We start from the raw sequence: 20,645 nt of genomic DNA, 5'->3' as shown, positions 1-20,645 counted from the left end.
AAAATGGACCTACATCTAGTCGGACACTCCTAGTCAACATATAAATAATATACACACACATACATACACACATATTATATAAATAAATATTATAAATAAATATTATAAATAAATATTATAAATAAATAATAAAGATAAGGTCTTGCCCAAGTAGCTGCTGCGCATATATCCATAGAGGCTCTGGAATGAAGAGCTACAGAAGTAACCATAGATCTGGTAGAATGAGCCTTTATTCTGGAAGGTAAGGCTAGCTTATTCTGTTGGTAGATGAAGGTAGACGTTTCTAAGCCAAGAGGATAAAGTCTCTTTGGAAACGGGTTTACCCAATCTGGGTCCTGCAAAGGCCACAAAACAATTTTCCTGAAAGATTTAGTCCTGTCCAAATAACGACAAAGCTGCCGATGGACATAAAGGGTGTGCAAAAGGTACTACCCTCTATTAGAATGCAGAGGGAAGAAAACAGACAGGTCAATAGATTGGTTAATGGAAAAGACAGAAATTGCCTTGGGCAAGAAAGAAGGGTTAGTACGAAGGGACACCCTATCCATGTGGAAGATCAAGTAAGGACTCTACACTCAAGGCCTGCAGCTCAGATACTTCTAGTAGCACTTAACCTCAGCGAAATGAGCAAGGTTTTCCATGACAAAAACTTTCAAATCACATGACTCCAAGGATTCTACGGGAGAACCTGTGAGAGACTGAAACACCAGAGTCAAGTTCCAGGGTTCTAAGGGAGGCTTGACAGGAGGTTTTAACATTTAATACTCCCTTCAAAAAAGGTCTTGCATAGGCGGTGTGACATAACTGAAGAATTAAAGACCATTATGAAAATTGGCGGTTCGGATGAATCAGTCCCAGAGGATGAGATAACAGGTCCTGGGAATGATCCAGGATCCACAGGCTGAGAATCAGATGAAGCCATATAAACGGGAACCAGACATGACGTGGCAGTAAGGGGCAATTAAGATCACTTTGCTTCTCAACCTCTTGAGCTTTCTGGAGAAATTTTGGGAAGGGGGGGGGCCTGACAATCCAGGGGCCAATTGTGCGTTAGAGCGTCCCTCGGTGGTTCCCCTGGGGGGGGGTCAGGGCAAAATAGCTTCTGCATTTGTAGTCTAGAGGGGAAGCAAACAGGTCGCAGCAAGGCTTGCCCCAGCGCTGGAAATTCCAATCTGTTACAGGGTTGAGGGACCACTAGTGAGGCATCAGGATGTTCCTGCTCAGATTGTCCGCAATAAGGTTGGAACTCCCAGGAATGTGTGTTGCTACAAGAAAGAGGTTGGAAACTTATCGCCCAGTGCCAAATCCTCATGGATTCCCGACACAGGGAGTAAGACCTGGTTCTGCCTTGCTTGTTGATATACCAGACAGGCATGTTGTCTGACATGAACTGCAGTGGTCCTCGAGGAAAGGGATGCTTGCAGTGCCAACAGAACTGCCCTCAGTTGCAGAACATTTATGTGCAAGTTGGTCTCCATGTGGGACCAGGTGCCTTGGACAGTCTTTCCCTAGAAATGCCCCCCCACCCACAACAGTGAAGCGTCCGTGGTCACAGTGACCGTGGGCTGAGGAAGACAAAGGTAAACACCAAAGATTAGTTTGTGGCTTCATCCACCATAGCATTTCTTCCTTGCAACGGTTTGTAAGGCGTATCATGTGGTTGAGTGGGTGAGTTATCAACGACCATTGTGTGGAAAGGAGCCACTGCAGGATTCTCATGTGCAGTCTTGCCAGTGCTACTAAATGTAATGGCAGCTGCCATGGAGCCCAAGAGTTGCAGTAGAAGATGTGCTGGTACATAGGTCTGAGGAAGATCTTGGATTTGGCGTCTTATTTTCAAATGCCTGTTGGGGGGGATGCTTGACAGGATGTTGTGTCGAAGACTGGTCCAATAGTCTTCGTTGGGGACATTGGAGATTTGTCTTTGTTGATTGTAATCCAAGCGGAGAACTTGAGTGTAAGAGAGACTGCGGACTAGAAGATTCCTTGTTGGAGCAGTAAGGAGCCAACCATCTAGATAGGGAAACACCTAGAATCCTTTTAGTCAAAGATGAGCTACCACAACTGCCATACATCTGTTGAACACTCAGGGGACTGTCGAGAGACCAAATGGCAGTGCCCTGAACTGGTAGTGATTGGCTCCCAGCCGGAAGCGGAGAAACCTCAGGAGAGCAGTGATCCATCTTTATGTGGTAGTACACATCCTGGAGGTCTATAGAGCACATCCAGTTATCCCTCCCTAGGAAGGGAAGGATGGACTATATCGAGACTATCCGGAATTTTTGAAGTCTGATAAATTTGTTCAATAGGCCGAGATCCAGGATTGGTCTGGTCCCCTGTCATTTTTGGCACTAAAAAAAGAACCTAGAGTAAAACCCGGATCCTGTCTGGTCAGGTGGGACTGGTTGGATGACTTTTCCTTAGCAGCTTCTCTCTCTCTGTAAGGCCAACTCCCTCCGATTGGGTGGTACATCGAGGATTTGTTTGACAGGTCTGGGAGTTAAGTTGAAAGGTATTTTGTAGCCTCTGGATATTATTCTCTGCACCCAAACATCATTAGTAATAAGATGTCAGGCTGGTAGATGAAGCTGTCTGAGGTCTTTTTTTCTTCCAGAGGGAAGCATTCAGGCCGCTGCTCAGGAGTGCTGGTAGGGTCTGCCGGAGAAAGAATCTCTAGTGCCTTGGTTACGCGGACCCCCTCTACCCCAAAACAAAAGGATATCTTCAATAAGAGTTGCCCCCTCTGCCCAGTGGGGGGGGGGGGGGGGATTGTTCACCAAGAGTGCATCACGAAAAGGTCCTTGGGATTTCTTGAACCACACTTTTCCTCCCTTCTGGTTCCTGGAGTAGCACCTCTGGGGGTTGGAAAGGCGTAAGCCCACAGCAGACAAGGTCCTTCAGTCTTTCTCACTACGTGAAAGTGTGTCTCGTACTTTGGGTCCAAAAAGGGCAGATTCATCAACAGGAGCATTGATGAAGGAAGACTTAAAAGGGGTCTGCGAAGTCACAAAACCACATCCAAGCATTACGTCTCATGACTATGCCTGATGCAGCAGCTCAAGATGCCCCCTCGGAGTGAGATCAAATGCATCTAGGGATTAGAGATGGATTCAAGAGTAGATAGCTGCAAGGCGACAGAATCATACACCTCAGACAGTACACCACCAAAGAGGAAGACATTTCGGAAATTAGGCCTCTTTGGAGAGGAGTAAAAAAAGTGCGCCAGATAGTTTAGTGACTGAATGGCGAATGTCGCTGAAGCATACATCTGTTTTTCTAGTCTGTCCATGGTATGAGACTGTTTGGAGGATGGACGGTGGAACTATCTTCTGCCAGTTCTCTTGGTGGCCGCCGCCACAACCACAGAATCAACTGTCAACTGCTAGGACCAGTGGGGGCTGGTCTTCTGATGTAGATAAAATTTTTGTTCCAGGCATGCTGCACAATGAGTTTAACAAGGTCATCTGCCGGTGGGGTCACCCAGGAAGTAGATGGCCAGGCACAGAAGGCATGCAGAAACACAGATTCCTAAGAAGGGTTACAGGACTTAAGTCTCCCCGCTGCTTCAGAATTTCGAGGTCTCCAAATGAGATGTCGTCTGGGGGAATACCATGGGGACTCTTCCCCCGCATCACAGTCTGTCTTCAGTGATGGATTCCTCCAGTGAATCCAGGCGATTCCTCTTGCACCTTTTCTTCTGGGGTGGCTCCCCAGTGGGATCTTCTGAGGAGGACTCCGGAGAAGGGGTTCCCCTTCAAACAGGGTTCTTGACTCCCGTGCCCAGGGTCCTGAAATAGAGGGTTGGGAGAGGAGCATGCTATGGGAGGGTTCTGATACCATTGTCATGGGTGCTGACTGCGAGTCCACTACCTGTACAGCAGGCCCACCTGAGGAAGGATTGGAGTCCTGAACCGGGAGGGAGAACCTCGGAACCAGAGTCACACCTCACCGTGAGGAGCTCCGAGAGAACTGGAAGCTGGAGCCGTGGACAGACAGCGCCAGGCTACGTACCAATGTACGGACAGTCCAAGCACTGCTTTGGGAGAGCATCAGTTCCACCGGAGCCAATGCAGCAAAGGTGGACGGTGCAGACAGGGAAAACACTGCTGTCGGAACCAAGACAGTATGCACCGGAGGTATTCGTCCATGGCAGATATTTGAATTTGAGCCGAAGAAACTTGTCGGCACCATGGCTGGGGATGATGCCGAAGCAGGTACAGTTATCGGAGCCAATGTCAGATCCAAGGATGGCACCGAAGTCAGTGGTGCCAATGTTGGAGCCGAAATGGGGGTGAATATCATGGACGGCACTGGGAGGGTAGAAGACACAAAGCCTGGTGCCGAAAAGGTCTGCACTGAGGAAGCATGGAGCTGAAGGATCCGTAACTGATGGAGATGCAGGATCAGAATGACTCAGTTTGTCACTATACTTTTTGGTCTTTGGTGGGGGCGAGACCTCAGACCCAAGTAGAACCAACGAAAAAGGTGGTGTCGAGTTAAGATTATGTTCTGCTAGTGTACAATTTCTAAAACTAGCACAAATGTCAGTCAGCTCTAATAAGATCCACGCCCAAACAGACACAACAAACGTGTGTATCCAAGTTAGGTATCTTATGTCCACACTTGTCACACTGTTTAAATCCAAACTTAGCTTGGTCTGACATAGTAAGGCACCACAGAAAAGGGTAGGAAATAGGCTTGGGTTATAGGTGACAGTAAGAAAATGCTAACGTGACTAAAAATTAAATAATTTTGAAGAGAAACTGTCTTAAAATTAACAGTTTTCTACTTGGCTTTGAGAGAGATGGCTAGCACATCTGACTAGGAATGCAGCAAACGAGATCTGGAGTAACTAGGAGAGGGGCATTATGGGTAGATCTTAGCTGGGTTTTTGGCTTGTGCGAGCTGGGAATCGGCCGTACCGGTTCCAAGGACAGAACAGAGGTCCTAGCTGTATCAGATCAATTCATTTGACAAAATAGCTTTCGTTGTGCAGCAAAATGCTTACTTTCAGAAGGCTACTAACAAAAAACAAACAGTCTCACTGCTTCAAAATGCACCAGACAGAAAAACTCATTAGGAGACAGCATTATAGTCTCTGAACTGAAGTAATTAGCCATTAAATCAGAAACACTGACATCCAGACGGGCTACTGAAATCTCCATTTCAGAAAATTCTGACCACGCCTAGTGATCTCACTTAATGTCGGACTCTCCAGAAAGAGTCACATTTTAACAAGCTCAAATTCATCTTATTTATAACTGCAGCAAATTTACCACAACTTAACATTCTGAATAAATAGCAAGTTCACCACCCTTTTTTTACCCCCCAGAAACAAAAACGCATCACTGCTGTAACAAGCATTTCTGAAAATATTTTGCTTTGACAATTTGCTAGCATTCTGGCATGCAAAGAAAACCCCCAGCTATGACCAAGGTTTCAGTTAGCAAACCAATGCACAGAAGTTTGCCAGGAGACAGGAACTCTCCACATTTTTGTGGACTCAGAATGAAGGTGTTTGAAATTCCACTCAAAGCTACAAGTCCCTTTAGCAGAGGCCAAGAACTCTACCTTTATATACTGCCCCTTTAAAATGTATTAACTGGACAGCTCCTGGATTCTTACCAATTACAAATGCCCCACACAAGTGATGACATTTAAATGCCTGCAAGATTCCAGGAGGCAGCTGACAATAGTCCAGCTATAGTTTAGCTTTAAATTAAAAGAATAAAAAGCAAACGTTTTAGCACAATCAAAAATATACAACACTCTCACTGCTCAAGACACAAACACTTAAGACAATCAAGACACAAGCATTTAACTTCCAATTCACTTAAAAGTCAGGTATTACTTAAATTAATCTTCACACCATCATCCTCCAACATGCAAGTATTACAGAAACAGTAAAAGAAAATTTGTCAGTCATACCCTGCTTCAAGTTTCCATAATTGTGCAAGCCAGTATAGGCACTGAAGGGGAAAAAAAAAAAAATAAATTCCTGTTGTGTGTGGTGTTTTTTTTTTTAACACATGGAAAAAGTAATACGTCAGGTGCAACTTTCCAAATGCAATGGCTCAGATAAATTGGTGGGCAAAATATTTAAATGGCTTTTCAATGGTTCCTAGCAGTGCACTCCCTTGCTATTAATAACTTGCACCACTTTTTCATGACAGTCTTGTTCCTATGTTTCCCCAATCTCCCCCTACGTTTTTCACTGTCATTTTGGAAGCTTTACCAACAGGAAGAAAGCAAAAATATTAACACTAAAGAAAGAGTCATCAAGCTCTTACAAGCAATGAAAAAAGGCATCAAAAACAAGAAAACAAGTAAAATGCAACATCTAGGTTTATAAAAAAAGGCTACAGTGAGTAGTGTAATATAAGGATTCTCCTGAAGTTAGGGGAAATAAAGGACTCAAAACACCTCCAATTGAAACATTCACAGTTAACGACCCAGACTGATGTGTGTTAACATAAGTTACATTTCACTTACATTCCTTCTTCCTGTGATAGTATATGCATTGAAGTATCTCTGAATTCCAGTGAACTGGTGGTGAGATCCAGCATCGTGTGCACCCATGGTCTTTGCTATATCCTGACAAAAATCAAAAGGGACAATTTTCCATCAGTTTTTTTTTCTTTTAAAATATAAAATCTCAACTTCTTAAAAGGTTCATATGCACACACACAGTACAAGTGTGCTGTACATATGCACACACACTGCTTGTAAGCACATTACACACACCTCTAAACAGCCACATAGAACTCACCCACTCCAGTGTGTCAATTTGGAGCAAAATATTGTAGATCACTGCTCAATATCATGCCATGTGGCTTATTACAAGGCAAGCTCATGGCATTACAGAACTGCCAACGGCTTATGGAAGCACTCATGTACCACATATCAAAGTGTGCTCCAACAGCAAATAGACTAAACATTGCCACAAAAATTAAGCTTCAAAACACAAGCACCATTTTACAAACTGAAGTTATATATCCCCAAGCTCTGACTTTTTCCCCCACTTTTAACTGTACAAATATCATAGGAATTACAAGGTAAGTATGTTTGGAGATACTTATTTTGTAAACCAGTCTGGATAAAAAGGTACCTTACCCATTTCTATATACAAAAAAAAAAAAAAAAAAAAAAAAAAATTTCCATAAAGTGCAGCTAGTACTCCACATAGCTGGAAAGAACCACCACCACACATTTGAATAGACTACTTCAAGCAAGATACAGTAGCTATAGAAGGTTTACTTCCAAGTGTAACCATGCTTAATGGAGATGCTCAATCTTGTTTGTTTTTAAAAAAAAAAAAATAAATAAATTTCCAAGAGAGGGATGTATAGTTTTGCATTTTGTACCTTTCAGCAGAAACTAACACGATTTGGTGCACCTCTAAGACAAACAGCTTAGCAAACTAACAAATATTTAAAGCTCCATTACCACATGGAATCACGACACAGGGTCAGATACCACCCAATGCTGACCTGACCTTGAAGGGTGGGGGGTGGGATCACCTTTACACGCAAAACAGAGTGACACTTCAGCATCTTTCAAGATGGACTTTAATGAAATAGACAGTTACTGCTGGCCTGACCTGTTCTGCCCTCCTTGAAGCAACGAGATCATCATGACTAGGTTTTGTAAGATAAGGATCTCCAAACATACTTGCCTTGCAATTTATATGATATTACAGGTAAAAGTGAAAAGTCAAACTGAAAGTGGGCAGTACAACCTCCAACAGCTCCTCTTATCAAAGAAGAAGCCTCAGGGTTCCACTACAGCCCTCTGCCATCTTCCACATTAAAACTCATACTCCAATCAGATCCCTTTAGATACTTCAGATTCTTTATACAGAGGACATGGTAGTCTACAGGCGAGACAAATCCCACTATTATACAAACTGAGTTTCAAGAGGACATCAGAATTCTCAATGGATAATAGGCTAGAAACTTTTATTCAGTCCCTCAAAAACAAAAAGCAATTATATTCGAAACAGACTAAAAAAAAATAAATAAAAAGGAAAATTAAAAGCACCCAGCCTTAATAATGCTGCCATATAAACTACCACATCCTTTTCAAGTACCTTAAGACTGTGGTCTAACCAAATACCATCATCTTTCAACTACACATTCAACCCCCCCCCAAAGGAAAAGAAAATTATAACCTAACCAAACCCAAACCAGTTTTGGGCAACCAGTTCTGTCCAAGTCAGCCAAAGCTGCCACAAAAGGAATACTCATCTCAATTTGAAAACGGACTACCCATAACTGCAGCCTCAAAAGAAAAGAATGCTATTACCTTGCAAAACAACTCCAATAAAGCCTGCTAGCTCATTGCCCTCAAAAAAAACCCCACACAATACTACTGACACTCACCAAAAGTCAAATGTCTTCCAGTACATTTGACTTGACAGCAAACCTCATACTAGTATCACCAATTCACAAAGCCCTTTTTCCAGAGACATCTTCCCTTCTCACTCAAGCTTTTCACCCTTTCTATTCCTCTTCCCCTCTGTACACCTCTTACCATTTTTCTGTCTTTGTCCCATGGTATTCTTCCCTCTAACTATTCACTCACCTGTGATGTCTTCCTACCTCTCTATATAAATCTAGCCTTACTATGCAGAAACTCTCTCAGCACAAAAGCATAACTTCCTTACTTCTGCTATGATGCCTTGAGGCCAAGGCATACTCTTGCCACATTTCTTCTAGGTTTATTAAATTAGTAGTAACTGAAGTCCAAGGGGGGGGGGGGGGGGACACATTAGGAATAGCTGCCATAATGTGAATGCCTTGAGAGAGGAAACTTCAAACCGGGCAAAAATCCTCCCCTACAGTTCTTGAGGAAAAGCAGAGAACTGTTCAATACACAAGGAATATGATGGATGGTCTATAGCCTTCTACTTCAAGTAGAATCACGAGAATCAGGGGGGGGGGGGGGACTGAAATTGTTATAACTGGAGATCTGCTGCTGGACCAATTTTTTATTTATTTTTTTTTTTATCTTTACACACACCTATATTAAAATAGCAAAATGAAGAAATGGATACCACCTGTAGTACACTCCCAGACAGCAGCTATAAAGATAATTCTCAGTAGTTACTTCAAACTGCTCAAATAGTTATGAAGGTATTTTAGGAAGTCTAGAGTATAACTCCACTTATAGTCACCCAGAACGTTACTTTTATACAAAGAAAAAAGTTGATTGGCTTCATCAGTTGGTTTAGTAGTGTCTATCATTCCAGAGGTCAGCCAGTATATACACACACGTCTTGTACTACTGTAGGATACATGGAATACTGCACATAGGCTGCAGTCGGACGCAAGCCATAAAGCAACACACATGTACCATTCTCAGAACTCTGCCACCAGTCAGAATGTCATTCCAACCGCTGGTCAGATTGTTTCAGTGACTCAGTCAACCTTTTCCAGTTAAGTGCCCCATTGGGGAAAATTTCTCTTTACTACTGTTTTGATTAGGTCATCCAAGGGTGGCAAGTGCCATTGTGGAAGAAAATTCCACACAGACAGTCATTTGCAGCATCCCTTGTTTCGGGCCTAGCCACAACCACAATTCCTGTAGCATTTGCCAGTTCTTCATACCAAACACCCTTAGAAGCAGTCTCTTTCGTTTAGACAGCCAACAGCTTAAGTTGTTAACTAAACATATGGAAGTTAGCTCAGGATCCAACAGAGACAGTTGATCACAAGGCCAGGAAACCTCCACCTGCAGCTTCTGCTGCATCACTGTCAGACATATCTCCCAAAGTGCTCATCAACCTGGAGGCATGACCAACTTCAGGCAAAGATTCATAGGCCGGGCCCAGTTCTGAGCCCGCCCTGACTTCAGACATCCATTCTACCTCCAAAGATGTGTTTGCAGCAGATTAGGATGTCATGGGGGAAACCTAGGCTCTGAAGTACAGAGGGTCCTGGGGGGTACCACGAACTCTAGTGAAAGAGAAAAATCAGACACGAATGCTTTTGTCCAGTCCTCCAACGTTGCATTGGACTTTTTTCTCCTGCAAAGAAAAAAGAAAACCTAAGCATTTGTCCTCTGCTAGAGAGGCCCCTACAGATTGGCAGGCCTTTCTTAAAGCACGTTTCAGGCCTTCAAGCCACCTTTCTGAGCCTGTTCCTACTCCTGCTCCCCAACCTTCTCAAGAATGGATTAAGGACAAGGGCTCCTGTGCTGAAGAGAAATCTTTGGATTATTCAACACAAATACCCTCTCCCCAGGAATATGCTTCCCCTGAAGAGGGGTCAAACAGTGCTGATTCCCCTTTGAAGAGAGATCTTTTGGTAAAACGCTCCTGTAAATGAGAGAACACTATGTGGGACTCCTCCCAAAATTTCTGATGTCCAAAAGATGCATTAACTTTTACAAGCCAATTTCCTTAGCCCCTCTGCAGTTCCAGTGCATCTTGCATTTCTGGATGCACTCCACAATGCTTCCCAAACCCAGAATACCAGGCCCCAGCTCCTATGAAGCCAGACTGCTTCTACAAAGGTCTCCAAGAATTGTAAACTCCTCTTTAGGTGTCCGTATGCAGACCCAGCAGTTATTTCAGTAGCTGCAGAAAACCCTTTAGGATGCTTCATTCTACCATCCTTCTCCCATCAGACAAAGATTAGAACCCTTGAGAGACTGGGAAGAAAGGCCTACACTTTAGCCACCTTGGCTTTCAGAGCCATTAATCGGACACGTATGACTAAGTACTCATTACAGCTCGTCTCAAGCATCAAGTGCCACTGCACATCTTCCAGATTCTGAAGGAAAAGTCTTGGCTCTTTCTTAGGAGCTTCCTCCCAAATGGCAAGGCACACCATTAAATGCAGCTATGATGCTGCAGAAGCTTAAGCCAGGGTAGTTACTACTGGTTCAGGTCTCAGATTTTCCTGGATTAAGTTGCAGGCCCTCCAGGAGGACTTCATATCTAAATTAATGGATGTACCATTAGATAATTCAGCCTTATTTGGTCTGGCAGCAGCTTCTCTATTAAAGTCCCTACAGGAAAAAAATAAGGAACTTGAGTTGAAATATCTTGGTTTCTGCTGTGCCCAAGATTCATAGGAATTTCCTCATCTAAACCCATTTTTGTCCACAGCCACACTCAGCAGTTCTCTGGCAAGTCTTCCAGAGGAGGCAAGAGACAACAAAAGCCTAGGGGTTCACAGGCACCCTCACAACAAAGGCAGTCATTTCCTGACAAAGCAGAGAGTCTGACTACCCTGCAGATGTCTCCCTCTCCCCTCTTTCATTTCACCTTTCAAATGCTCACAGGGTCTGGGAAAGCATAACCCAAGACAGCTGGGTTCTTGCCATAATCAAAAAAGGATGTTTTATGGTTTGCCACTGTCACACATTCAACATCCCTCAACCCCCACCCCACCCCACCAAGAGAGCAGCTGCCCCACTTCCCAAAGCTCCTCTGAAAAGGCTCTATTTAAAATGATTCCTCAAACCTCAAGGAGGAAAGGCTTCTATTCAAGAATGTTCTTAGTGCCCAGAAAGGATGGCCCTGGAGACCAATTCTGGATCTATCCTCTCTTAACACCTTCTTAAAAAGTTTCCTTCCTTCAAAATGTTGACACTCTGAACTATTTCATCTCATCCTTCCACAAGGAAGCACAGCATTGCTTACCTTCACATACCCATTTACCCCCTGTTCAGCAAATTCTTACATTTTTCTGTGGGTTCCTGGCATTTTCAATTCTCTGCCTTGCTCTTGGGTCTTTCTACAGCTCCAAGGGTATTCACAAAATGCCTGGCTCCAGCTTTCCACACAGTACTCCAAAATTTGGAGACAACCATTTCCCTCATTGGAAGAATGGGATTCACCATCAACTTTAGGAAGTCAGGCCTCACCTCTTCACAGGGCCACATTTTCCTGGGTTGTCAAATCCAGATAGACAGTGAGAGTGTCACTTCTACCTCAGAAGGTGCAGGGCCTTCGGTCCTTCTTTCACTCCCTTCTCCCCTTGACTCACATCACAGCCAGAGAGTTCCGCAAGGTGCTGGTACTCATAGCTTCAACCATTCCCATGGTGCCAATGGCAAAACTCCACATGAGGAAATCCCAGTGGCTCCTCAGATCTGTGTGGACCCAGCATTCTCACCCACTAGAATTCAAAGTCCCGCTCATTCCTGGTCTGAAGAGGGAACTGCTCCGATGGATCCAAACAGATCTAAATCCAGGACTACCTCTGTATCTTATCACCCCAGTCCTAGAAGTTTACACAAATGCATTAGAGGTAGGCTGGGGAGGAAAGCAGCCTTGGGCAAGTTTACGGTTCAGGAAATTTGATCTCCCTCCCAGAAAACAGAACACATCAGGGAAATGTGAGCATTGCTACTAGCTCTAAACATTTCACCCCTCTCCTTTGCCCCGGCCCTTTCCAGCTGTTCACAAACATGACAGTTGTGGTTATGTGAGCAAGTGGGGGCAGGGGGACCAAATACTCTCCTTTGCATGTAGGCACTTATAAGGGAATTTCCTGCCCAATACCACGACTATTCAGGCAGTGTGCATTCCCTCCAACCAGAATCTAGTGGCAGACTCCGACTGTCACACGAATGGATGCTTCACAGGATGTGTTCTTGGACCGAGTCCACCAATGGGGTATTCCTCAAAACAGATTTGCCTCCCCCCATGAACAGACAACTTACATTCTGTGCCAGTGTCACAAGTCCTCTGGTTTGGAAAGTAGACACCCTCTCCTCTTCTTGGAAGGGTATGTTTCTGTATGCATTCCTTCCATTCCCTTTAATACCACAAGGTCCTGCTCAAGATTTGACAGGACCAACCAAAAACCTTGCTGGTGACTCCCTTTTGGCAAAGAGAGCACTGGTTCCCTCTCCTTCTGCATTTAGCCAAGGGCCATCACCACAAGTTATCCATAGTGTGGATCTTCTCCCACAGAGCCAAGGATCCCTGATGCATCCACACCTGTTAATGCGACAGCTGACACTGTGGGCGATAGGTGTCTGAAAGGAATTAGAATCCTATTCTCAGGACAAGGTGCTCAGGGTTTTGTAGGGGGCCAGAAAAGCCAATACTAGAAAGTTTTACATTTCCAAGTAGAAAAGATTATTCAATCTGGTGTCTCTATGAATCAAGACCCAATGACAGTGGGAATCCCAGTGGTAGTCTTACTAGTGTGACTTGCTCTCTGCTGGGTTGGCTTATTCTTTCAAATCACCCACAGTTATTTCTGCTTGGCTGCCTCCATCTCCCAGTCTAGCATTCCGACCAGAAGTGAAAATTCCATAAGGGTGTCCTTCATGTTAGGCCTCCCAGAAAATCTGTTCCTCCTCCTTGGGACCTTAATTTCCTTCTACTTAAACAAAAAAAAAAAAAAAGGTGACCATAGCCCCTTTTTAGCCCACATCTTTGGCCTCCCTTAAACACGGTTGTTCTTGGGAAAACAGTTTTGTTAGTGGCCTTGACTTCAGCCAGAAGGCTGTTGGAGCTACAAGTCTTTATGGCTGTACCCTCCCCCCCCCTTCTTGGTCTTTCACAAGGACAGGGTATCCTTTACAACAAATCCTTTTATGCCAAAAGTGGTTAATCCTTTACTCTTAACTAGTCCATTCAAGTACCTACCTTCTTCCCATCACCCCAAAACCACAGTGAGAAGGTACTGTACTCCTTAGATTACACAGACAATTTAGATTTTACCTAGACAAAACTAAAGCTTTCAGGAAATCTGATCAGCTATTTGTGAATTCATCCCAGGGTTCTGGGTTTACCAGTTTCCAAGAAGACTGGTTTCTTCTTGGACTTCCAAAAAAGAATATTTGCCCTTGTTACACAATCCATGTAAAGAGCCTCTCCACCAGTAAGGCCCACTCTACCAGGGCTATGGCTTCCTCCAAGGCATTCTTCAAGGGCTTAGATAACAGTCTTGAAGCAGCCAACGGGTCTTCTATTCTTACCTTTACCAAACATTACAAACTGGATAGCATCTCCAGATCCAGATTTGCTAAAGCCATTTTAGACAGCTTTGAAAACTCCACTGCTCCATCCTCCTCCCTTCTTGAGCTTTGGCACTTCACCTCAGGTTAAGAATACCACAGCAAGTGAATAGAAGGACACAGAATAGTTCTGTAAAATCTCACCATAACCATAGATATCTTGCTCTTCACTGCTGCAGTATTCTATCCCACCCTCCTTCCCCCCACTCTATTGTTTTGCTTGGATGTACCGACCACCCATATCCTTAGTTTGGCATTCCTCCTGGGCATTCAGTTCTGAGAATGGTATGTCACTTTTATGGCCTACATCCAACTCTAACCTATGCGAGAAGTCCCACATACCCTACAGTACACAAGACGTTTGTATACTGGAAGACATCAGGTGCCTTCAGGTGGGTGATCCCTCAGGTTAAGAATACTGTAGCAGTGAAGAGAACAACATCTATGGTTGCAGCAAGAGTTTACACAACTGTTCTTCCCATTCCCATATAGTTAAGTGCCTCGACCTGGCCATGTATATTAAAAGCAACAAGAGGAATAAAAAGTCACTTGTGATCTAGCAGCTTAAAGAACCTTTACAAGACAAAAAATGGAGAACAGATGAGGGAAAAAAAATTACATCTATTGTGTGGTTTAAGATTGCATCAAGAACATCAGTGAAGCTGCAATTATTACCTAGGATAGCAAGATACCATAAATTTGAGTTTCTGAAACCAAGGACAAGTTCATCTTTAGTTACACTAAGAAGCTAAGAAACATCCAGCAGTGTTCGGAACTTCCAAACTGGCAACAACCATGCAGACCAAGTAGACATTTCAGAAATCCTGTACACCACCTACTATCACAAAGCAGTACATAATGAAGGTGCACTCCAACCATACTGTTTAACTGTCCAAATATTGCCTCGTTATTGGTCTGTTCTTCAGAAAACCTGGGGTTTTCCAATGCATTACCAAGAACTGAAGTCATATAAATGAGACACTTGTTTTGTTAGTATGCATTTTCTGAAGTCTTATGAAGCCTGAAAATCATTTAGTCTAGCAACTTTCTACGCTAAACAATATTCAAACCATGTCCCTAATTGTGTATTTTTCCCCACCCCCAAATCATTTTTGGTTTTGTCCAGATTTCTTGTGCTAAGAGGTTGACAGGCAAGTCAACAACACCAAAAATAGCACTTCCACAGAGCCTGATAATTCGGCTGCTTAATAAAAGTGCCCTTGTGGAATCCCTCAAACTGCTTAACTTTAGTTTAGCTACAGGCCATATCCCCAAAATATGGTGAACTGCAGTGAGGATACTTCTACCAAAGGACAGTCCCCACCATGGGGTGGGAAACTATACACCCATTATTCTGACTAGTATTATTTACAAGGCCAAAACATCATACCCAACCTCAAACTACGATACCAAATACCTTAATCCAGATATACGCTCACCAGTGCAATTTTGTCAAAGAAAGGTCTTGTCTAATCAATTTAACTTCTTCTAGAAGGCCAAATACAAGACTTATATTGCTGTCACAGCTTATTTGGTTCTGGTCAAAGCATTCTATACTACAACTTTTGACATTGTTAGCCAAGTGCCTTAAAAAGTAAAGCCAAAGGGGAGAAGTGGCTAACCAACTGACAAAGATAAAAAACATAGTTAATGTGCCAAGAAACTCCTCACAAAGTATGAGTGTAACTAGACACATGCTCTAGGGCTTGGTATGGAGACTTCTGCTTTTCAGCATTTGTTTCTCCGCTCTCCAGACCAGGAATCGTAGCTTTTGGTTACTCAGTTTGCAGATAACCAATCTCATTGGTGACATAGTGAGATAAAACCGTAAGGCCCCATTTATTAAAGTTTAATTAGCAGCATACACGCTCAATGAGGACGAGACTGACTACCACGAGAAGTGTGTGAACATGACAGGCTTCCTTCTGCAATCACTAGAAGGGGGTAAAGCTTGGGGGGGGGGGATGACAGGCTGGGGGAGCTGATTGCCTTAGAAGCCCTAGGGTGGTTACACATATGCATAACCAGTCCTTATGGCCAGCCTGACACTGGTGACCACACGTTTGGGAGGGACTGTGTGTGTGTGTGTTTTAAGCCCCAACACAAGGCTGCAAGCACACAGACGCTCCCAGCCAGGGAATACTATGGATACAATCTACCAGTAGCACTACAACTAGAGGTAGTAGTACAGTGGTTGGGATCTAGAGCAATAACAGCAGTACCAGTAGCTGAGGATCAAGACCTGCAACCTGGACCAAAAACTAAAAGTTTGCAACCGAATGAAACTGAGCTTTATTACCATCTATTCCTCAGTTACTCATTCATTAGAGCAGGAGCCAACTACTGTAATAAGTGGTTAAAAAAAAAAAAAAAAAGGGGGCAAAGATTAAATACAAGAGAAGAACAGCGCTGTCATATTTGGTAAACTCTGTTTAGACATACAACATAGCCAATACACCCTCCCAAAATTATTACACAGTCAAAAATCTTGGAACCTCTATCATTTAATTCCTTCTTACTCAACCACCATATAGCAAACAAAAAAAAATCTGAAAAACCTATTTAGCATTGCCACTATCTTTTTGCTCTTTCCCAACAGCTGTCAAGCCACTTCTGCTAGCCCTGTACCTCCACATGTTAAATCCCATCACAATAACTGTCCATTGTTCTTTTCCTTGGTAGGGTCTTCTTTCTGGAGGAAGTCCTGCTCAGAGAACAGCCTCCTTTTCATACATGTTCCAAAGGATAGTTTGTCGCTAGGCACAGGTGAGATGGGCCCAGAAGGCATCCATTCAATGAGGTGCTTTTCTGATAGCCTAATTCCCCCCTTCTTGTCCCAGTGCTGACAGCATAGCTGTCAACTAAAACAGACAGCACCAAGAACGTGTCCCACCCACAGCTGCTGAGAAGATATGCCTACCCAGCTCCTTCTACCACTAATCATGTAGCAATACTTTAAAGTCCCATGCACCAGTCAAGACACAGTCACGAGCAGCACCAACCCTCCCCAGAACAGACACACCCATTCTCCCGGTCAGTCCATCAAGTAACCAAGCCGCTACTTGAACTGGGTCATCAGGGCAGTAGTCGGGAGTATTATCCTTTTATGCCACAGAAGCAGTCAGTAGCACAATATCTAAAGCCATAATATCCATATCAAAATAAGGCATCATCTGAACAGCACCAACACTAGATAAACCAGTTATTGAGAATAATGCCCACTTTGAGAGGAGTCTTTCTACACTTTACAAAAGTGGAAAAGCCCCAGAAGTTCTTAACCAAGAATATTTTTTGCCTAAAGTCCCTAAGCTATCAGGAAAGGCTTGAAGCGTTAGCCCAGTAGCCCATTTCTTACAGACTTTTGCGGAATTATCTATGAAATATACTTAAATGTCATCAGGGATCCCATCCTTCTTAATCTCCTGTACCTACACAAATCAGATAACTCCACTAATACAAGAACTAGGGACTTTAATGTCCACCAACACAAAATAAGTTGGAGACTTCTCTAGAAAAGAATTCCTTTGCAAGTTAAACAAAACTGTCACCATAACATCCTTCAAATTAAACCTAAATGATTGGGATGGTTACCTATAAGCTTACTCCAGGAGTAACCGCCTTTGCCTTTCTCGAAAAGAGGCCGTGCATTTACTTTGATCCTACGAACTCAGGACATATATACCAGACTTCAAACATAAAAATAATTTCTAAAAAGTATAATCCGGGTGTTTTTTGTTTTTTTTTTTTTTTTTTTAAAAAACAGCCAACTTTTGAGCTCTTGTATTGGTTACTATAGACCACAAATCAATACAAACAAAAAAATATACAGCAAATGTTTGCAATTTAAAAAAAAATGCATATATTTATTTATTTATTTTTTTTACTAATGCTGTTACTGAGTTAGACACCCAACACTACAGTGAATGCACACTTGAAGTGCAGTCACTACAACTCCCACACTACTTTGCTCCTGCAAACTTGTACTATGCAAAAATAAAAGACATCCCAGAAATAAAAAGTTTTGTTAAGTATACCTCATTATGAGAAGCATTACTCCTTCTGAGTCATCATAACAAGCCCCAAAAGTACTTCCTAGTTACAATGTTACGGAGATTTTTTTATCTTAAATAAATAACTAAAATAAAATGCTTACAGATCTTGCGAGCTTCACAGCTAATGTTGTTAGTAAGTGTTCCACATTTTAATTTTCTCCGTATTATAAAAAAAGAAATGTTCTAAAGTTTGGATTTCAGAGATTAAGAGCAAGAACAACACCAAGCGCACAGTTACCAGTTTCAGAGACTCAGCATTACTTCTTGCGAGGAGTACTAACTACTGGCCAATATAAAATGACTACATTCCATTCATATAACTAACAAAGACAAGCAGACCTTTAAAAAAATGAGATCAATAATACAGTTATCCAGAAATTGTAAGCACTTGACCTCTATTTATACTTCACTCCTGCAAGAACCATTTCCCTACCTCCATCCCAAGGCTTTGTGGCCTAGGTCCAGACAAAAACCTTAAAAACTAATTTATAAAATGAGACGTAGTTAAAATACTATAAGTCGATCAAATTAACGCTTCTAATGCGTTCACTCTTCAAATAATCAACCCAGATTAACACTAAATACAGCAAAGAAATTCAAGTTTATCAACAAACTAAGGTCAACATATAAATATAATAAACACTCACCAAAAATCTTCTACACCATTTTGTTACCATACAAAAATAACATAAAAACTTAATAATCCACATATACCTCACCTGTGGAGACCAATGTTAATATAATATGCCCTTCGCTGTCTAATGAGAAGTAATGCTTTACACAATGTTATAGTGAAGAAGAAAGAAGGCACTAGCCAACCCATCCTGAAATGATCATATCAATTGGCTGAATAAACCGCCTATCAAGAAAACGTCTCATCAATTTGTACAGCTTTAGTGTCAATCTTGGGGGCACGGCTAATTTAGAGGAAGTAAATTTTATGGGCGGGTATTGCAAAGATTGCTACCGGGATCTCGAAACACAGATAAACATGTGAGTAGTTTACAGTCAGTTTGTGTTTTGCATAGTAGTTTTTTGTTTTAGTAAATATATATCTATTTTTTTTTTAGTTCATGACGTTTTGTCTAGAGTTTGAAGCTACTAGTGGATTTAACTGTATGTTTTATAATTGTTGAAGAACTGGAAATAAGTTTTGTGGTGAAAAGTGGGGCTAGAGTTCTTTGCAATGCTTATAACTTTTGTAACCGTATCTTGAAACGCATTTTATTAATATATTTTATTCTGTTGCCATTTGTATGTATCCTTATTTGAGTGTGGTGGAGTTGTAGCTTAGTGTGTGTGTGTGTGTGTGTGTGTGTGTGTGTGTGTGTGTGTGTGTGTGTCTGAGGTTGTTCATAGCGTTTGCAGTTCTGTTTTGCAAGGCGATAACGATTACTTGCCACTTGTGCTTTTAGTTAGTTTTCCTGTGCTGTTTTGCTTGTTAAAGTGTGACACAGTTTCTATTTAATGAATCTCTGATGTACATGAAGCATTTTATTTCCAGTTGATATTATTAAATGATGACAAATTTTACGTGTGGATCTGCTTTTTTTTTTTTGGGGGGGGGGGGGTGATATCAGAAGTACAGCAAACTTAAACGTTATGGAGCGTTTATTTAAAGAGCTCTGACGCTTTAGTTGTACGGACTCTCTCTTTTTATGGTGTTTGTTTAGTAAAGTGAGATGTGATGTGCGTTTTGGGGTGATTAAAAGCTAGTGAATTATGGCTGCTATAGTTATTCTGTCTTTATTTGCTGTTTGGTTATTCTGTGGGTGCACCTCTAGTAGAACTTGCTGGGGAGTGTTTTGTTTTTTAGGGATTCAATTCTGGCTTTATGATTTTCTCACTGGGAGATTATTTGTACAGTAGCTTGTACTGCTATTAATTTTTTATAGGGTGGTGTGTTTTCAAGTATATTTTCCTATTTGGACACTTGTTGTATTTGGTTCAAGACCCTCTAGATTCTGAAGAAAGACCTATGTTGTTGGGGCAACCGAGCAGACATTCTTTCTGACTTGTTTGTATTCCTTTTAACTTCTTACTGCAAGAAATCTGGATAAAGTCTCAATTAATTGGGGGTGGCAAAGGCCGAAAAAATAGACATATTTTAAGCATTGCTCTTGTAAAACTAAAAAAGTAGTTAGAATAATAGGTTATGTTGCTGTACAGTTTTTTGATGGATATAAGGTCTGAAGCTTAAATGTATCCTTGGTAACCTTAGTCATTGGTTGTTACTAGCTAATGACAGCTAAGGCCCTTACAAGCTTATCCACACACTCAAAACCATTTGGGTCCCAGAATCGTATGGGTGTTTGAGGAGGGCATGTTAGTAGGGGAGTGACTAAGGATTTGTAAGGAAATGATGGATGCAACTTTTTTTTTTTCTTATTGACGGCTTGTGTCCATAAAGAACATGAAAGGGCCAGATTGGGGGAGGGGTAAATTTATGATTTCACATCCAGTTGTCAAGGTTTCATTTTATGGTGGTCAGGGATGCTCTGTTTGTTTTCACGTGGATGGGGAGCTTATTCCATAGTGTGGAGATCCTTTGGGACACAAACCTGTTCCTGCAGCACATTCTGTTAGTCACGAGTTATGTTCAGATCCCTG

At 42.3% G+C, this 20,645-nt stretch overlaps 2 protein-coding genes across 5 annotated transcripts in view; one reads left to right on the top strand and one right to left on the bottom strand.

Annotated features, from left to right (window-relative positions):
• Window positions 1-18,886, bottom strand: part of ATP5MK (ATP synthase membrane subunit k) — a 124,265-nt gene extending 105,379 nt beyond the window's left edge. For all 4 annotated transcript variants that reach the window (XM_044056562.1, XM_044056563.1, XM_044056565.1 and 1 more), the window contains exons 1-2: window positions 18,755-18,886; window positions 6,493-6,594 (exon numbers count right to left, since the gene is read on the bottom strand). In XM_044056562.1, the coding sequence (XP_043912497.1) occupies window positions 6,493-6,579 (87 nt within the window). In that variant the 5' untranslated portion in view covers window positions 6,580-6,594; window positions 18,755-18,886. The remainder of the gene's footprint in view (window positions 1-6,492; window positions 6,595-18,754) is intronic.
• Window positions 18,887-18,945: 59 nt separating this feature from the next.
• PDCD11 (programmed cell death 11) overlaps window positions 18,946-20,645 on the top strand; it is a 1,563,481-nt gene continuing 1,561,781 nt past the window's right edge. The window contains 1 exon segment of the mRNA XM_044056566.1: window positions 18,946-19,028. Coding sequence (XP_043912501.1) covers window positions 18,976-19,028 — 53 coding nt within the window. The 5' untranslated portion in view covers window positions 18,946-18,975.

The sequence above is a fragment of the Protopterus annectens genome, chromosome 14.part0 (genome assembly GCF_019279795.1).
Source record: "Protopterus annectens isolate FY-2018-M chromosome 14.part0, PAN1.0, whole genome shotgun sequence".
In the NCBI taxonomy this organism is placed as follows: Eukaryota; Metazoa; Chordata; order Ceratodontiformes; family Protopteridae; genus Protopterus; species Protopterus annectens.
This window is presented reverse-complemented; position numbering and strand designations above follow the sequence as displayed.